A 19,556-nucleotide genomic window follows, 5' to 3' on the forward strand; every position below is an offset into this window, starting at 1 on the left:
CCCTTCATTTCCCTTTTTGAAATAAAGAACTTTTGGATTTTGCGGTGTTCAGCCTTTGTTTTTATTTTTTTTTGGGGGGAGACTTTAATTTTTTAAGCGCTGCCCGGGAAAAAATCATATGCCCACCAGGAAATGTTTTAATTGATAAAAAATTGGCGATTCGTGAATTTTTTGCTTCTTTTTTAATTTCGGGAAACGGTAAGTTTAAAATGTTTAATTTATTTTCCGTTTTTTTCTTAACATTTGTTTTTTTTAAATCCTTTTTGACAACTTAAAAAGTCTCTCATGTGAAAAAATTTCGGAAGTTTATTCGGATTCATCATTTTCGGGGTTTTAGGTTTTGTTGCTTATTATAAACTAGATTATTTCAGAAGGTAGATTTTATTAGTCAGTTGTTAAAGTGTTATATGAAATACAATCTTAGAGTGCTTATGCTAAAAATATGTCAGATTATTTGAATACTGAATCAGAATATTGATACGAAGGTTTCATTAGAGCTGGGACGAGTGCTTGAGTACCCTTGTATCTACATCTTTCACCCAACCGTCGATTTCGGACTATCACTGGGCGGGTATATCTGGTCAGGTAATGCCACTCCCCCAGGTACCCATTCACTATAGACTAGTAAATCAAAAAGGAATAGAGAATATATTCATAACTTTATCATGACATCACAGTACATTAGGGGTTCTTACTGACCAATCAGAGAGCTGCATTTTCCAGTACCTGCCAGTTTCCACTTGGGTATAACAAAGTATATTTACAATGAACATATAGTGACTTTAGAAATAAATACATTTATCACACTATTTTAGAAATCAAATTAAGATTTTTCACCGCACATGCCCCAGATGATGCTACAAACAACAAAACTTAGAAGTTTCATTGAAATATTATATCGATTTAATACCTTTTATTTTAGTTAAAAGTTTTAGATTTTACACAGGGAGTCTAAGATAAAGTCTGAGTAAAATGTAATCATTACCCAAGTGAAATTAGTATCATTCCGCAATGTTTTGGACATGTTAAAATTATGTCATCATACTCTTTGATAACACAATATCTCTGAGAACTAATAATACAATTATTTGTATTGTACATAGCTCTTTGACCTGTGAATGTCAGTAAAACATAGCAGATCACAAAATGCATATTCACTTTTGTGGATAGTCCAAATAATAGGATGTTTTGGGATAGCGTGATAACTTTTGACTGTCCCTGTCCCGTCACGTCCAAACTTAATCTGCATATTTCTGTTAAGAATCTGCCAGGGATGTTTTCTGGTACATTTACAATGTATTTGTAAGATTACATCTCTGATAATGAATTTACATTAAAGCTTAAAATTGCCTCCCTGACATATTTTGTGTATTGTTTGTGCAATTTTGTGTCATCGGCAGTCTGCTGTGTATTGAAACCAGTGTCAGGGTAGATCTACTTGCATCTGTTCACATCATATTTCTGATAATTGATCTTATTTAAAATTATTTTGAGGTATATTAAACCCATTTGAAGTTTCTACACAAATATTAATGTTTAATTTATTGGAGCAAGTAAGTCTGATGAGTATTTTATGACTTTTTGGATTTTTCAATGTCTTCATTTTCCTAATGGTAAAATTCAGATACGGGTAAGGTTTAGAGGGATGACAACTATTAAATACCAGATCATAAAATAAGTCATCCTGATAAGCCAAATGAGTAAGGCCATTTTGTGGGATGATTCAGGTTGGGTATACAAGTGACACTGTGACAAGATACTATCTGTTTGGAGATTTTCCTCAATAAGGTACCGTCTTATTCAGATCAGCAGATAAGTTATTGTACAACAAAAATTAGAACTAACTATAATGCATTCAAAAATACATATACAAAACTAAAATTATGCAGTCCCCCATAAATTTTGATGAATGTTTACTCATGCATGGATTTTAATATCAAGATGACCCCTGGTGCCATAAATATAGTATAATATTGCCAAAGCACTTTAAATTACATGCGTGGCTTTAAATTTACCAGTTATGTATATACCATTACGTTAATTTATATTTGGATGCATTGCACCTTTAATTTTGAACATGACACTTGTCCCTGCTTTAAAACATGTGAAATACACAGCAGATATCCTTGACTGACCAACATAATGACTGACTTCAACAAGCTTACAAAGTATTGTTAGCCAAATTGCAAGTGACATGTTTACGCTCAAAATATATTTGTCAATTCACTTAGTAACAGACTTCACTTCTAATCATTTCTGTTTTTAGCTTACCTAGTGACAGGGTGAGCTTTTGTGATCGCATTTTGTCCGTCGTCCGTTCACATTTTCTTGTGAACAAGATAGAGACCACATTTTGCAGTCAATTTTAATCAAACTTGCACACAACTTGTATTGACATAATATCTCGGTTCTTTCGAAAACTGGCCAGATCCCATCATGGGTTTGAGAGTTATGGCCCCTTAAAGGGCCAAAATTTGCTATTAGCTCACCTGTCACGTAGTGACAGGGTTAGCTTTTGTGATCGCATTATTGTCTGTCGTCCGTCATCCGTTTACAATTTCTTGTGAACATGATAGAGACCACATATTGCAATGAATTTTAATCAAACTTGCACACAACTTGTACTGGCATAATATCTCAGTTCTTTTCAATAAACTGGCCAGATCCCATCTTGGGTTCCAGAGTTATGGCCCCTTAAAGGGCCAAAATTTGCCATTTTGGCTTTTGCAGCCATATAGAGACTTCATTCATGATTTGATTTGATACAAACTTGCAAAATATCTTCAACAACAATAAATATTGGATTCCATGATGAATCTGTCAGATCCAATTGTAGGTTCCAGAGTTACAGCCCCTGATTGACCCCTGAAAGAGCCAAAATTTATTAATTTTACCTTGTGAACACGATAGAAGTGACATTTTAAATTTGATTTTAGCCACACTTACACACAACTTAAGTCACAATAAGATCTCAGTTTTTTAGCTCACCTGTCACGAAGTGACAAGGTGAGCTATTATGACCGCTTGATGTCCGTCGTCAGTCGTCTGTCGTGCGTAGTCTGTCGTCCGTCAACAATTTCTAAAAAAATCTTCTTCTTGAAAACCACTGGACAGAATTACACCAAACTTCACAGGGATGATCCTTGGCTGGCCCCCTTTCAAAATTGTTCAAAGAATTGAATTCCATACAGAACTCTGGTTGCCATGGCAACCGAAAGGAAAAACTTTAAAAATCTTCTTCTCAAAAACCAGAAGCCCTTGAGCTTAGATATTGGTGTAAAGCATTGTCTAGTAGACCTCTGCCAAGTTTGTTCAAATCATGACCCCGGGGTCAAAATTGACCCCGCCCCAGGGGTCACTTGATTTTACATAGGAAAATCTTAAAAAATCTTCTTCTCAAAAACCAGAAGCCCTAGAGCTTAGATATTTGACATGTAGCATTGCCTAGTTGACCTCTAGACTACTAAAGTTGTTCAAATCATGACCCCAGGGTCAAAATTGACCACGCCCCAGGGGTCACTTGATTTTACATAGGAAAATCTTCAAAAATTTTCTAAAAATAAACCAGTAGCCCTAGAGCTTAGATATTTGATATGTAGCATTGCCTAGTGGACCTCTACAAAATTTGTTCAGATCATGACCCCCGGGGTCAAAATTGACCCCGCCCCATGGGTCACTTTATTTTACATAGGAAAATCTTCAAATTTTTTCTAAAATTAAACCAGAAGGCCTAGAACTTAGATATTTCACATGTAGCATTGCCTAGTGGACCTCTACAAAAAATTTTCAAATCATGACCCCTGGGGTCAACATGACCCGGCCCCAGGGGTCACTTGATTTTAAATAGGAAAATCTTCAAAAATTTTCTAAAAATAAACCAGAAGGCCTAGTTCTTAGATATTTGATGTGTAGCATTGCCTAGCAGACTTTTACAAAATTTGTTAAAATCATGACCTCCGGGGTCAAATTTACCCCGTCCCATGGGGTTACTTGATTGTACATAGGAAAATCTTCAAAAATTTTCTAAAAATAAACCAGAAGGCCTAGTTCTTAGCTATTTGACGTGTAGCATTACCTAGCAGACTTCAACAAAATTTGTTCAAATCATGACCTCCGGGGTCAAATTGACCCCTTCCCATGGGGTTACTTGATTGTACATAGAAAAATCTTCCAAAATTTTCTAAAAATAAACCAGAAGGCCTAGAGCTTAGATATTTCACATGTAGCATTGCCTAGTGGACCTCTACAAAATTTGTTCAAATCATGACCCCTGGGGTCAAAATTGACCCTGCCCCAGGGGTCACTTGATTTTACATAGGAAAATCTTCAAAAATTTTCTAAAAATAAACCAGAAGACCTAGAGCTTAGATATTTCACATGTAGCATTGCCTAGTGGACCTCTACAAATTTGTTTAAATCATGACACCTGGGGTCAAAATTGACCCCGCCCCAGGGGTCACTTGATTTTCTTTTTCTTTTTGGTTAAATCAATTTCTTGTCCTTAAGTGCAATGATAACAGGTGAGCGATATAGGACCATTATGGCCCTCTTGTTTCAAAAACTGGCTAGATTCCTTCATGTGTTCTGGAGTTACTGCCCCTGAAAGGGGCAACATTTTCTAGTTTGGCCTTTTCAGCCATATAGAGGTTTCATTTATGCTTTGATTTGATACAAACTTGCACAGAATGATTATAATTATTATTATACCAGATTTATATAGCGCCCTTTTCATGACCAATTTCACGATCAAAGGCGCTTTACATAGTTCAAATGCAGCCATACAGGGCGCATAATTCATCCTCTGCTAGTATAGACACAGAGCGATCTGACCTGAAGGACAGAGTGAGACAAAGCCCCCACGACAGAGAGATCAGAAATCAGATACAGGCTTGTCTGGCTAACTTAGCCTAGCTCGTTGCGAATAGACAGCCTGGTTCTTTAACGTGCCCAGTGTATAGCACTGATACATGCAAGGATTGCCTGGGTTCCTGACCAGTACACCTCTAGTTGGGTGGGAAACACTGAAAAGCGTTTCTGAAAATTCCCGAGTAGCTGCCGGGGACCAAACCCCCGACCTCAGGATTGGAAGGCCAGTGTGCAAACTACTGAGCTATCTGTCCACCACAACTATTATCTTCATGATTTTTAGGCCCAGATCGAAACTGGGTCATGTCTTGTCAAAAACTAGGTCATCAGGTCAAATCAAAGGAAAAGCTTGTTAACAACCTAGAGGCTACATTTATGACCCTATCTTCATGAAACTTTGTCAGAATGTTTATCTTGATGATTTCTAGGCCAGATTTGAAACTGGGTCATATGGGGTCAAAAACTAGGTCACCCGGTCAAATCAAAGGAAAAGCTTGCTGACACTCTTGAGGCCACATTTATGACCCTATCTTCATGAAACTTGGACAGAATGTTTATCTTGATGATTCCTAGGCTAAATTTGAAACTGGGTCATATGTGGTCAAAAACTAGGTCACCCAATCAAATCAAAGGAAAAGCTTGTTAACACTCTTGTTGATGTGCATGAAACTTGGTCAGAATGTTTGTGTGCATGAAATATCGTATGAATTTTTATCTGGGTCATGTAGGGTCAAAAACTAGGTTACCAGGTCAAATCAAAGAATAAGCTTGTTAACACTCAAGAGGCCATGTTTTTTGGTCCAGTCTTAATGAAATTTATTCAGAATATTTGTCACCATGAAATCACTAGGTAAAACACGTTGAACTGTTATTGTGTGTTACTCAGGTGAGCGACTTAGGGCCATCTTGGCCCTCTTGTTCTAACACTGCTAACTGAATATGACATTTGTGGCAAAAAAAAAATACAAATCAAACAAACCAAAAGCACTACACGTCACTAGGATTAATAATGCTTAAATGTATTTTGTTCAGGTGGAATGATATTTTTGGCAGACAACATTGTGTACGAGAATAGTTGTTTCCCTCATGTCTACCAAATGTTGCCATGCAAGTTCATCATTAACAATATAGGTACTAAGCAAATTTTGTAAATAAGTTCCTTTTATTGATTGCACTAAAAAATTTAGCAGTATTGTGGTCAAGGTGTTATTTAAACTTCTGTTTATACATTTTATTTTGTGTGCTCAGATTTCAGAGTGGACTAGAAAAGAAAGAAAATAGTAATAAAACTTGCTTTACATAGAAATATCAGGTAGCAAATAGGAAAATGCATTCTTGCGATTGTGTAGGTAAAACTTGTAAGTGAATTTGTTTTCGTAGTATAAAAGGATGTTTGAACTTAAAGACTAAAGTATTGATTAAGTGCTGGGACCTACAATAACATAACTTTAATTCATAAAAATTGCATTTTGACTTGACTGTAAGCTGTTTCAGGCAGACATGAAGGAAAGGAAAACAATGGAATAAAAAAAGGCAATTACTTCAATTGAAATATAATATTTTCTAAAATGTTTGTATCTTTTGTTATTTTTAGAAAGTATATAATTAAGTAAATACGTTTTTGGAAAGTTTTTTTTTTTAAAGCACTCTTCATACAAAACAAAAAATATAATACCCACGTAACCAGGCAAAAATGGTCTTTAAAATAAAACAAACCTTTTTTTTTTCAAAATCTATAATACAGTTTGGGAATCAAGAAATGCTGTATAAATTGCTGTAAACCTTTGAGTATATAAGGGGAGACGGCTAGCTATAAGACTGGTCAAACATTGATGATTCCAGTAAGTGACCTGTAAGTTTTGTAGCTAAAAGGAATATTATCAGTTTTGCTTGTATGTTTAGAGCTTTTAAAGACCTTTAAAAAATTCCAAAATATATAGGTTATATATTTTATAAATGTTATGAAAAAGATGCAAGCATTGGAAGTCTGTTAATAAAATTTTTTGGCGCTTAAGAATAATGGGCACCAAGACACCCATGGGTAATATAGTGGCATGTGGCTGGATATAAAATTGTTGCCCGTCCCAGCTCTTGCATTTAGATTTCGGCTTAAGTTACACATTTTGATTGCAGTTAATTACATTATATCACAAACACTTTGAAACAGGGAAGTAAAATGTCATTATTTAACATAGCAGTTTTTTTTTCTCCAGTTTTATAGAATAAGAAAGTGTAGATTCTTCACCTATATCTATTTGTTTATGCTTGTTAAGTTGGTAAATAAGTCTTCTTTGTGTATTGATTATTAAAGGTAGTTTTGTTTTTCTTACAGGTACATTTAACTTAGAATGTAGGATTTGATATCATGCATCATATAAAGGTATTCTGAAACAAAATGGGATCTACAACAAAAGCTGCTGAAAGGAAAGTGATCATAGAATTAACAGAACTGCTCAAGAAAAATTGTAAGTCTTTAACCCTTAGCCTGCTAAAATTCTAAAATAGACTGGTCCATCATTCAATTTGGGCAATACCATTTATTATTCATAGGGGTGTTCACTGAAAATTTACTGACTGAATAGCGAACAGTGCAGACCATGATCAGACAGCATGGATGTGCAGACTGATCTTGGTCTGCACTGGTCGCAAAGGCAAACCAATTGCCGCCAGCAGGCTAAAGGTTAATTCTATAAGCAACAAACTTCTTTACAGTGAAATAATCGTGGGTTGAAAATGTTTTAAAATTATTTTATTTTTGGCGAGTAGCTATTTGACATTAAAATCAGTCATGCATGTTTGCATAATGGTAGTAAATAATTTTATTGAAACATCAAACAGTTTTCCATATGCATGAAACATTGAAACATTACAGTGTTAACAGTTGTAACATAAGTGCAAAATTACAGCATTTGACTGATATATATGGGTTTTTTTCAAACATCTTGAAGTCAGAAAAGTGGTGGAGCAAATTTATTTGCCATCTTTTGTTCTTTCTGTATGGTATATGTATTTGCTATAAATCTTGTGTGTAAATCATTTACTAGAATTTATTTTCTATATGGTCAGTAGATCAGCATGCATATTAAGTTATTTTCAACCATGTAATGAGGTCATATTTGTATTTAGACCAAAACTCTGGCGCAGTTGGTATAAGTTTTACATTTTGCATTTGAGCCACGCCATTAGAAAACCAACATAGTGCATTTGCGACCAGCATGGATCCAGACCAACCTGCTCATCCGCGCAGTCTGGTCAGGATCCATGCTGTTTGCTAATGGTTTCTCTCATTGCAGTAGGCTTTGAAAGTGAATAGCATGGATCCTGACCAGACTGCACGGATGCGCAGGCTGGTCTGGATCCATGCTGGTCGCAAATGCACTATGTTGGTTTTCTCATGATGCGGCTCATTTTCTGTTTTTTTGTTTAGGTATGTATTGTTTTTCCATAGCAATAATAGTGGAGGCAGATTGAACAGGTCATCTTTAAAAAATGTTTGTTTGTGGTGCTCTGACCAACCCGCCCAAATTACCCCTACCCGATCTTTCTTTAACCTTCAAGGTGACAGATTTTTTGTACAAAGGTCAGATATCATGTTCCCTTCCTTCAGTCACTTTAGATTGTTGCAGTTATAGTATACTGGTAACTTCAGAAATAAGTCATGTAAAATGTAAGGATTAATTCATTATTAGCCCAAATGTACCCTCAGTATACTGTATCTTTAAAGTTGATCGACTCTGTATTGGAAAATTCTGGGTCAGAGCAAAGCTAAAGGAAATTATTAAGAATGGCCTCAGAATTGTGAATTTCTCGGTACTGTTATGTTGATTCCTGCTTATGTCTAAAATGATTTATATTTCAGCTGATAAATTATTGTCAGGGGAGACAAACTTGTGTCTTACCACAAGCTCACTGAGTGTTCTAGCAGTGAATTTCCGGAGGTTCAGTGAGAATACTGGTGAAGGTGAATCATCAGGAAGTCTTTCTGGAAAAAACAAGAAAAAAGATGAGATAGATTTAAAAACATGGAAAGAAAACATAAGAATATTGATAGATTTTGTCTGGAAAGTAAAAGCTTTAAAGGTAATATAAACCTTTTATAAATGTTTCTAGTTAGGTATTATATATAATATCTTTTGCAGTGTTTTTTGCCACTGATTTGGGAATGAGGCCAGGACATTTTACAGTTTGGAAAAATGTGAAGTAAAACGTCCTAATTGGAATTGTTGAAGAAAATTTAAAGCACACGAAACCGGACTTATGAAACAACAGTGCACTGGATCAGTGGATGTACTATGTACTAGATACCTGTTTCATTTTGTTTACTAACTTTTAAGTCTTAATGCTATTTAGCAAGGATCTGTAGATGCAGTATTGAAAATATAGAAGTTTAAATAAATCTGTTGCTAAAATATATGAAATATGTTGTGATGATAGTAATTATGCTTTTAACAAGAAAAGAGAGGAATCAAAAATGGTCAGCAGAAAATGCTTCACAATTCCCTCCTCGAGACTTAGTTACTTAAAAAATAATAAGTTCCCAAACGTGGTTTACCATAGAATAACCCGAGTTTTGAGTTCTTATGCGTAAGAATATATCACAAAGGTCGTAGGCCTGAGTGATATATTGTTTCGTATAAGAGAGAAAAACTCTGGTTATTCTATGATAAATCACACTTGGGAACTTATTATTTCGATTCTAACACGACATACTAGTATCAACAGTGTTAGAAAAAATGGTAACTACTTTTTACGACCGTGCTACGCAACTGGATTGGATGACGTCATTGCACGCGAGTGGTTTATTGCAGAATAACCTGAAATAGATTTTGCTCTACATGTATGTAGGTTATTTGCTGGTCATGTTAGAATATTGATTAATTTTAGATTATCCATGGCACATACACCATGAAGGCACCCATACAGATCCACAGGTTCAGGTCATTACAAGTGTTGGAGGTGAAGAGGGTACCAATCCATATGGTTGAAGGACTGTCGAAATTGAGGGGTCAGCTGCAAGAGTTAACTGTGTCCAAAAGTTTGCAAACATTAAAGGTAAAGAAGAATATTCAACTGGAAGAAATAAAGTGTATTAAAGGTGGTCAGTTGCATCCTTTGGACAATTATCTAACAAACAGCATTGCTTGCTAACATGTCAAATTCCTTTCAGAAGATGCATAATTCTTTTAATTGAACAAAATTGTATATAATTAGGGACTAGGCAAATCTAGTTATTCTATTAAACTAAAATATATAACTGTTCTATTTGCAGGTCAATCTGTCTCAGTTGTGAAACCGTTACCTCTCTTCCTTTAAACTCCTACAAGAACCTGTTTTTGGTTGCGGATTTATCCCGCTACCAAAGTTAAAGTGTATTTCTGACAATCATATAGCATCTTATTTGATTCCAAGTCACATCCAATGGATGTTCATGTGCAACACAAAGTAGTCCCATTCATGAACAACGTGGATGAATTATCAATGATCAAGCAGTTCTTATTCAACCTCTATCCATGCTTTCACACTGACCATTTTGATTATACAAGATCTGTCAATGATAAGGTATTCCAGCCCATGTTTACATCACTGACTTCCAGCTGGCAATTTAGATGAGTTCACGTAAGGTCAGCAAAGTTCATCTTAGATATGAGGCACATTTGTATTTGTTTCTCATACATGTATATTTATAGATTGGCATTTAAACAGAGAATAAATTTAGCAAAACCCGCAACCACCAGACATCTCAAGTCTTTGATTTACACCAGTCCTCATATATTTCTTAGTAGCTCTGACCCACCGCCCCCTGCAAACTCAACCTAACCATCCATTGACAGAACAATATGAAAAATAAACTTGTTATGCTAAAATAGTGTAAGCAGACATTTATTTCATGACACAACATCTGCAGAATCCCTCTTGTTAAGTTGCTACACAGGCCAATTCCTTGGTATTGTGCAAATGTTATTATATGAAAGAAAACACATTAATATTGTACTTATACACTTTTTAAATGAAAAAATTATAAATTTTTGATTGTTACTTTAATTAGGACTTGTTGGAGATCTGTGGAGGAGACAGGACCCCCGGTTTGGTATGGCCTCATCTTAAAACAGCATATCTCAGCTTCAACACATTACAGGAGCTCGACCAGTCACTGGTAAGTCTTTCTGTATGAATACACTTCAGCTTGATCTAAAGTACATATCAACACTTTTATATTAGAAATTTGAAGAATGTGGATGAAAGTATTACGTCATAACACATTATTTCACAAAAATATATCTAAATTTTTTGCTGAGTTTGTCACTTGAAATCATTTTGCATTTTTTGTCATAAAACTGTAAAGAAATAGATTGTGAAGTTTATGCTCTAATATCTGAAAAACAGTTATACTTGTGAAATAATATATAGCATAACCATGTTTAGATATATTTAAACATGACAAAGAGGTTGTACACCTGGGGGTTGATTTGTTAGGGCATATAACCCTCTTAGAGTGTTTAACTTTGTTTATATCATGCAAACTATGTCCATGTAATTTTGATTGAAGCTTTATTCTTTCAGAATTATATTCCATTTATTGAAGTGATAGACTTGAGTCACAACAGCATAACTAAAACTGGAGACTGTCTACAGGTATTATTACATAATCCCTTTCAAATTAGGGAATGATTCTATTTTCATTCCATGTAGACTAAAGGCATTTCTTATTCATTCCAGATAGACTAAATGCAATACTTATTCATTTTGCATAAACTAAAGGCATTTCTTATTCATTCCATTTAGACTAAAGGCATTTCTTATTCATTCCAGATAGACAAAATGCATTAATTATTCATTTTGCATAGACTAAAGGCATTTCTTATTCAATCCATGTAGACTAAAGGCATTTCTTATTCATTCCATATAGACTAAATTCATTACTTATTCATTTTGCGTAGACTAAAGGCATTACTTATTCAATCCATGTAGACTAAAGGCATTACTTATTCAATCCATGTACACTAAAGGCATTACTTATTCAATCCATGTAGACTAAAGGCATTACTTATTCATTCCAGATAGACTAAAGGCATTACTTATTTGTTTCGCATAGACTAAAGGCATTACTTATTCAATCCATGTAGACTAAAGGCATTACTTATTTATTTCGCATAGACTAAAGGCATTTCTTATTCAATCCATGTAGACTAAAGGCATTACTTATTCATTCCAGATAGACTAAAGGCATTACTTACTTATTTCGCATAGACTTAAGACATTACTTATTCATTCCACATAGTTTAAAGGCATGACTAATTCATTCCACATAGTCCAAAGGCATAACTAATTCGTTCCACATATTTTGAAGGCACAACTTATTCATTGCACATAAACTAAAGGCATTACTTATTTATTCCACATACTCTACCACATAGACTAAAGGCATTACTTATTTATTCCACATACTCTACCACATAGACTAAAGGCATTACTTATTTATTCCACATAGTATATAGGCATGACTAAATTTATACACATGTATCTTGGTGCAGGCAGTGTTCAGTCAGTGTATAGAGGAGCTGTCTTGTACTTATTTAAATGTGGATGAATGGTGTTTTACATGAAAAACAGTTTCCTATTTTAGTCCACATAAAAAACAGAGCAAAATCAGTAGCTTGTTGTGACATGTTAGTCCATGTAAGAAGCAGAGCAGATTCAGTTGATTATTTTGTCTTTATGAATTATTACATGCCATTAAAGCATCAAGTCTGTGTAGTTATGAAATTACGTGCTTAATAAGAGTATTTGTAGGTGAATTTTATGGATTAAATATTGTAAAGATCTACAGCATTCTGTAGACTAGTATTTCTTTGATTCTAGTCTGAGCCTAAATCTACTAGTCACGCACTAGCAGACTCTCCTTTAATGAAGTTTATAGTTGACAAAATAGAAAGCCTGACAACAAGATAAAGATATGTGCAGAGTAACTTATGAAAACTGCACACTCGTGGGACCAGAAAAAAAGTCTGGAGTTTAGATGTATCTAATATTTTGAAAGTCTGGTATTCTGATGTTCCACTGTAGTGGAATCCAGAGATAATATTAATCTTGTCTGAAATTATATGTTTTGACTTTCATTATTATTGCAAGTTAGAAGTTATTTGTGTAACCCATTTAGTATTTGGTTAAGAATACTTGGTTAAGACGGTATAAAGGAGAATTTTGAAGGGCATAAACTGCAGAATAAATTTGATTCGCACTATTATATTATTATATGTTATGTTTTTCAGAGTCTGTTAGAATTAAAGAGAATCAGCTTTGGCTATAACATGCTGAAGGCAGTGCCTCAGTTTTCCTCTGCGAGTAGAATGAAAGTGAAAACATTGGTGTTGCGCAATAACAACTTAGAGAGTCTAGATGGTAAATTTCCATACTTACTGTTTGATCCACCTCTTCAAGTTTTTCATTGATTTTTCTTTTAAATATATTAAATACAGTTCACATTTGACATCATTCTAAAGAACTCTATAAAGATGGCAGTTGTACCCTATTGCACCATTTATTGACTACAATGGTGTCTGTGACAGTGTCACGATTTGGCTAAGTTTTAGTACTGGGACATAAGTTGGAATGAGCTCTGTAGAGCTTTAGAGTGACCCTATTTTAAGAAGAGTTGAAACCAATTATACGTTATCCCCAGCAATTTGCTGGTACTCATTTACAGCTGGGTCGACTGAGGCAATTATGATAAAGTGCATAGCCAAAGGAGACACCGCAATGGGAGTAGCAAGGAATCGAAGGTGGGGCCTTCACCTCCAAAGGAAAGAGTCTTTGCCCTATCAACCATTGTAACCACACAAGTGAAGTTTTGCATATGGGGTTGGTTTGGGACTTCACTCAGGTAGACCAGAGTTACTGCTCTTGATTTAGCCAAAAATATGCTTTAATCCTTACCCTGCTAAATTTCCATAATGAACTTGTCCATCATCCAATTTGGACAGTACCATTAACTGTTAAAAGGGGTGCATACCAAAAAGTTATAGACTGAATGGCGAACAGTGCAGACCATGATCAGACTGCACGCAGACTGGTCGCAAAGGCAGAATCATTTGTTGCCAGCAGGATAAGGGTTAAGGGTAAAAAAGTTTGTGTGCCACATATCTCAAAAATTATTTGGTCTAGAAACTACAGGATGGTTATTTAGCATGTGAAGCTGTGCACCAGATTTCTGTTTAAAATTTCACCCATCCAGATCAGAGTTATGGCTTAGTAAAAAAATTCTCATAAAGAGCATACATATATCGTAAGAAGAATTTGACATAGAGACATGAAACGTTACAGGAATATTGTTCAGCATGTGAATTTGTGCGCCAGGGGTTTTGTTTGGGATTTCACTCCACAACACCAAAGTTAAGGTCCTTGACTCAGTCAAAAATATGCACAAAGGGCCTAAAAGTTTGTGTTCCATGTTTCTAAAAAAAGCATTTGACCTGTATTCGTGAAACTTTATAGAAAGGTTGTTCAGCATGTGAAATTCTGCACCTAGGGTTTTATTTGGGAATTAAACCCTCTAACACCCTTGTCAACAAGAAGCCTATATCCATACAGTGATAGATAAGGTAATCAGGGCACCAGTGTCCTATGGACACACATCTAGTGTTGTTAAAGATATATGTATAAATTTGTGTAATTATGTAATTGTTACGTCCTGGAAGATCTCTTCTTTCATACTACTTAAACCCCCAACTGCCATATAAAAGCCAGAAGATGGCGCTGGGGCAGGTTTTTATATAAATTATGCATGTTTCACATTAGAGAGCCCTTTTTCAAAATTTTAAATGAACTACTGGATAAAAAGTTATGAAAAATTGCATAAATACACATTGAAACATTCTTTATCAATTGGTGTTTTTATTTTTTAAAACAAAAAATTGTGAAGTATAGTTTCAAAAAATTATTTAAACCTAACTGCCAAAAATTTGAATTTGCCAGGAGGAGCTAATGAGGTCATGAACCCTAGAGAAAACAGAGAATGTAAACAATTCCCACGTGGTTAATTTTATCAACAAACTTGATCAGCAGAAAGCTTTATGTATCAGTAGAATTAACACCTAGAGTGCATTGTAAAACTTTTCCAGAAAAGTAACTTTGAATTTTTAAACTGAATAGAATATCATATTCAATCATTTCTGCAGTTATATTTTTATGTGTTATTTAAAAAATGTTTTAGAGATATAGGGAACTAAATAACAGACATACAGTGAAAATTATTTCAAATAGCTTATCATTTTTATTAGACCTTATCACAGCAACACTTGCTAATTTGTGTGCATTGTGCTACATCTCAGACTTAAATAGTTTATCATTTCTGCATTTATTGCTACATTATCTCAATTAATGGACCTGCCAGCAATGACAGAAAAGTTAAGAATGTTTGATTTCGAGTTTCACTGTTCAATTTACATTAATAAGAAGTTTAAAAATCAGGAATGCTAGTCTCAACTCAATTTTTCATAACAATGATATTGATATGGATGCACAAAATATGTATAATGATAATTTGTAATCATCAAAACATGTAAATTCATATTTCTTCTTCAACTGACCATTGTTTACATTTGATTTGTGAATCATTGAAAGTGAGCTATTTTTAGCTGACAGACAGCCTGGAGTAGCCTTGTTATTTGATAGGCCCCTCCTACAAAACTTACTGCCAGGGTAGTAAAAGTTGGGGCTTTAAAAGTTTTCTTTTCAGAAAATCAAGTGACATGTACTAGAACAGTAACAAAATTTGTAGAAGGGGTATTCCCTGCAAGAACCTGCTGTTTTTGTTTCAGGTATAGAGGAGCTGGTTGCCTTGGAGGAGCTGGATGTATCTGAGAACTTCCTACTGGATCACAGGGTCCTGCAAGGTCTGGCAGCACTCAAAAGACTTCAAGTGGTGAGCCATTGATAAGATAATGTTTCAAACAGCAATATTTCTCAAACTACTTATTCACTTTCTGAAATGTTCTTGTGACAAAAGGACACTTGTTATATGGATGGGCATGTAAGTGATAGATGCATGTGTTTTTAGCTAGTTTATTTGAAGAATGGTCCGAGCTATTCTACTCACCCGGGCATTGGCGTCGGCGTCACACCTTAAGTTTTGCATGCAAGTACGTATAGCTATCATTTTAAGGCATATAGCTTTGAAATTTATTTTTTCCTTTTTTCTAGGTCAATTACCAACCTCAGTAGGTCAAGTCCTGTAACTCTGACATAAATTTTGGGCAAATTATGCCCCCTTTTGTACTGAGAAATCCAGGTTAAAGTTTTGCATGCAATTTACTATCTCCAAAACTAATGCAGATATTGATACGAAACTTCTCATGTGTCTTTGGGGCTATAAAACTAGGTGATAGCATCAAGTCCCATAACTCTGACATGCATTTTGGCCTAATTATGCCCTCTTTTAGACTTAGAAAATCCTGGTTAAAGTTAAGTCTCATAACTCTGACCTGCATTTTGGCCAAATTATGCCCCCTTTTGGACTTAGAAAATCCTGGTTAAAGTTTTGCATGCAAGTTACTATCTCCAAAACTAATGCAGATACTTGATTGAAACTCTATATATATTTTAACATTTAGGGTAATATTCCTGCTTCAGGAATTCTGAACAATTCTGTTTGTCGTGCATTGGCTGCTTACGGACAGCTCTTGTTGAAAAAGTTATACCACATTATATATTTACACTAGTGATAAGTAAATTGTTACAGAGTGGGTTAGAACTATAGTTGAACCGATATATAATAGCAATGCTTGTAAGAGCCAAAACCTGGTCGGTATTCACAGGTTATAATACACAGCGGATGTATATGGTGGGAAATGAATCCAATGGTCTTACAAGCCACATGGTGTCTGTTGCCAGGTGGCTTTCAGCACGAGTTTGACTGTATCATCTATAAACTGCTTTCCTAACTTTTTGTTACAGAATCATAATGCCTTTGTTTAAATGTGGTAGCTGTATTTTCTTTTGTGAACCAGAAATATATATTTTTCTTGTTAAAGTCCTATTTCCGATCATTATTGTCCGAAATATTTGTCAAAGGGTTGAATATTGATGAACATAGTAGAAAGTTTTGATAACCTCCCTTTATGGCTCTAACTTTAAAAGTTCATGTGCAGTATCTAAAGTAGCACTTTTCTAACCATGTAGTTATGCATATGAGCCGCGCCATGAGAAAACCAACATAGTGGCTTTGCGTCCAGCATGTATCCAGACCAGCATGCGCATTTGCGCAGTCTGGTCAGGATCCATGCTGTTCGCTAACAGTTTCTCTAAATCCAATAGGCTTTGAAAGCGAACAGCATGGATCCTGACCAGACTGCGTGGATGCGCAGGCTGGTCTGGATCCATGCTGGTCGCAAAGTCACTATGTTGGTTTTCTCATGGCGCGGCTCATAACATGTTTTTGGACAGCTGTTTTACACCATTTTTAACATAAAGTTTAAAACCTTATGAAACTTTAAGGAATGTATTACCATGTTAAACAGTGACATACCACCCAGCAATACCCGAAAGCAAGAATTATCTTTAAAACTGAGTGTTGTTCAACTTTTAAAGTACTCAAGCCAATGACCTTTTAAAACAAGTTTAACCTTTAGCCTGCTGGCAGCCAGTGATTCTGCCTTTGCGACCAGTGCAGACCAAGAGCACTGTTCGCTATTCAGTCTGTAAATTTTCAATGAACACCCCTTGGAATAATCAATGGTACTGTACAAATTGGAAGATGGACAAGTTCATTATAGAAATTCAGCAGGGTAAGGGTTAATTGACTGAAATATTTTTACAGTAAACACTGTAAACCAATGAGAAATAGATATAAAATACATTTTTAACTGTGGTAATGGGCAAAAAACCAAGCTCTTTTTACAGCCTTTTTGTGGACTATAAAAACAGACCTTTTTTTTCAAGTCTTTTTTCGTGTTTCTATGATGAATGATATTTTGTTTGCAGCTCTGCTTGCTTGGAAATCCTTTGAGTTACAGGACTGACCATAGGAACCTGTCACTACAGTACATACATCCACATGCTGGACTGGGTGTGTTTTTGTTGGATGGAAAAAAACTTTCTCACCATGAAATTGAAGTATGTTGCTGTTGTTCCTTTTGGATATGAGCCGCGCCATGAGAAAACCAACATAGTGGCTTTGCGACCAGCATGGATCCAGACCAGCCTGCACATCCACGCAGTCTGGTCAGGATCCATGCTGTTCGCTTTCAAAGCCTATAGTATTTAGAGAAACTGTTAGCAAACAGCATGGATCCTGACCAGACTGTGCCGATGCGCAGGCTGGTCTGGATCCATGCTGGTCGCAAAGCCACTATGTTGGTTTTCTCATGGCACGTCTCATATATTTTTATGTTGTTAAGTTCTTAGATATGAATGGAGTCTGACAAATAAAGTTAAGAATAAAATTGTTTACAAAATAACCCGATACAGCTTTATGTTCAGAAAATCATAATTTTGTAAGTAATGAGTCAAGTTTTAAGTACTGGATATTTGCTCCAAACTATATATTTTGTTTAACCAGTTTAAGCTGCCAATTTTAGGTTTTACAAGAAAATCAGTACCGAAGTATTTATGATCGGGAAACCCCAAGTGTTTCAAATGGTTCTGGTAAGCATGATCTCAGAGAGACGGAATCAAATATAGCTGTTTCCCAGCTCAGTCCCCATGGCAGCAAGAAGAAACGGGGACACAGGAGAAAACGAAGCAAGGGGAGATTACCAAAGATTGCAAATATTGAAGACTCTCTAGAAGAAGAATACTTGGCCAAGTCATCAGGTAGTATTATTTGAATTAGGTTGACAATATCATGTTTTTAGCTCACCTGTCACAAAGTGACAAGGTGAGCTTTTGTGATCGCGCAGTGTCCGTCGTCCGTCCGTCCGTGCGTCCGTAAACTTTTGCTTGTGACCACTCTAGAGGTCACATTTTTCATGGGATCTTTATGAAAATTGGTCAGAATGTTCATCTTGATGATATCTAGGTCAAGTTCCAAACTGGGTCACGTGCGGTCAAAAACTAGGTCAGTAGGTCTAAAAATAGAAAAACCTTGTGACCACTCTAGAGGTCACATTTTTCATGGGATCTTCATGAAAGTTGGTCAGAATGTTCATCTTGATGATATCTAGGTCAAGTTCGAAACTGGGTCACGTGTGGTCAAAAACTAGGTCAGTAGGTCTAAAAATAGAAAAACCTTGTGACCACTCTAGAGGTCACATTTTTCATGGGATCTTTATGAAAGTTGGTCAGAATGTTATCTTGATAATATCTAGGTCAAGTTCGAAACTGGGTCACGTGCCGTCAAAAACTAGGTCAGTAGGTCTAAAAATAGAAAAACCTTGTGACCTCTCTAGAGGCCATATATTTCAAAAGATCTTCATGAAAATTGGTCAGAACGTTCACCTTGATGATATCTAGGTCAGGTTCGAAACTCGGTCACGTGCCATCAAAAACTAGGTCAGTAGGTCAAATAATAGAAAAACCTTGTGACCTCTCTAAAGGCAATATTTTTCATGGGATCTGTATGAAAGTTGGTCTGAATGTTCATCTTGATGATATCTAGGTCAAGTTCGAAACTGGGTCACGTGCTATCAAAAACTAGGTCAGTAGGTCTAAAAATAGAAAAACCTTGTGACCTCTCTAGAGGCCATATATTTCAC

At 35.5% G+C, this 19,556-nt stretch overlaps 1 protein-coding gene across 3 annotated transcripts in view; it reads left to right on the forward strand.

Moving 5' to 3' along the window:
* Window positions 1–394: 394 nt before the first annotated feature.
* LOC123561860 (serine/threonine-protein kinase 11-interacting protein-like) overlaps window positions 395–19,556 on the forward strand; it is a 208,017-nt gene continuing 188,855 nt past the window's right edge. For 2 of the 3 annotated variants that reach the window (XR_008372706.1, XM_053552821.1), the window contains exons 1-10: window positions 408–585; window positions 7,199–7,331; window positions 8,726–8,946; window positions 9,751–9,918; window positions 10,913–11,020; window positions 11,428–11,499; window positions 13,137–13,266; window positions 15,684–15,787; window positions 17,845–17,976; window positions 18,441–18,675. Coding sequence is in view for 1 of the 3 variants with exons in the window: in XM_053552821.1 (XP_053408796.1) it covers window positions 7,262–7,331; window positions 8,726–8,946; window positions 9,751–9,918; window positions 10,913–11,020; window positions 11,428–11,499; window positions 13,137–13,266; window positions 15,684–15,787; window positions 17,845–17,976; window positions 18,441–18,675 (1,240 nt within the window). In the remaining 2 variants the exon portion in view is untranslated. Of the gene's footprint in view, window positions 586–7,198; window positions 7,332–8,725; window positions 8,947–9,750; window positions 9,919–10,912; window positions 11,021–11,427; window positions 11,500–13,136; window positions 13,267–15,683; window positions 15,788–17,844; window positions 17,977–18,440; window positions 18,676–19,556 lie in introns of all 3 variants that reach the window. The other variant, XR_008372707.1, reaches the window with a different exon arrangement.

Source organism: Mercenaria mercenaria, chromosome 10 (assembly GCF_021730395.1).
Source record: "Mercenaria mercenaria strain notata chromosome 10, MADL_Memer_1, whole genome shotgun sequence".
Classification (NCBI taxonomy): domain Eukaryota; kingdom Metazoa; phylum Mollusca; class Bivalvia; order Venerida; family Veneridae; genus Mercenaria; species Mercenaria mercenaria.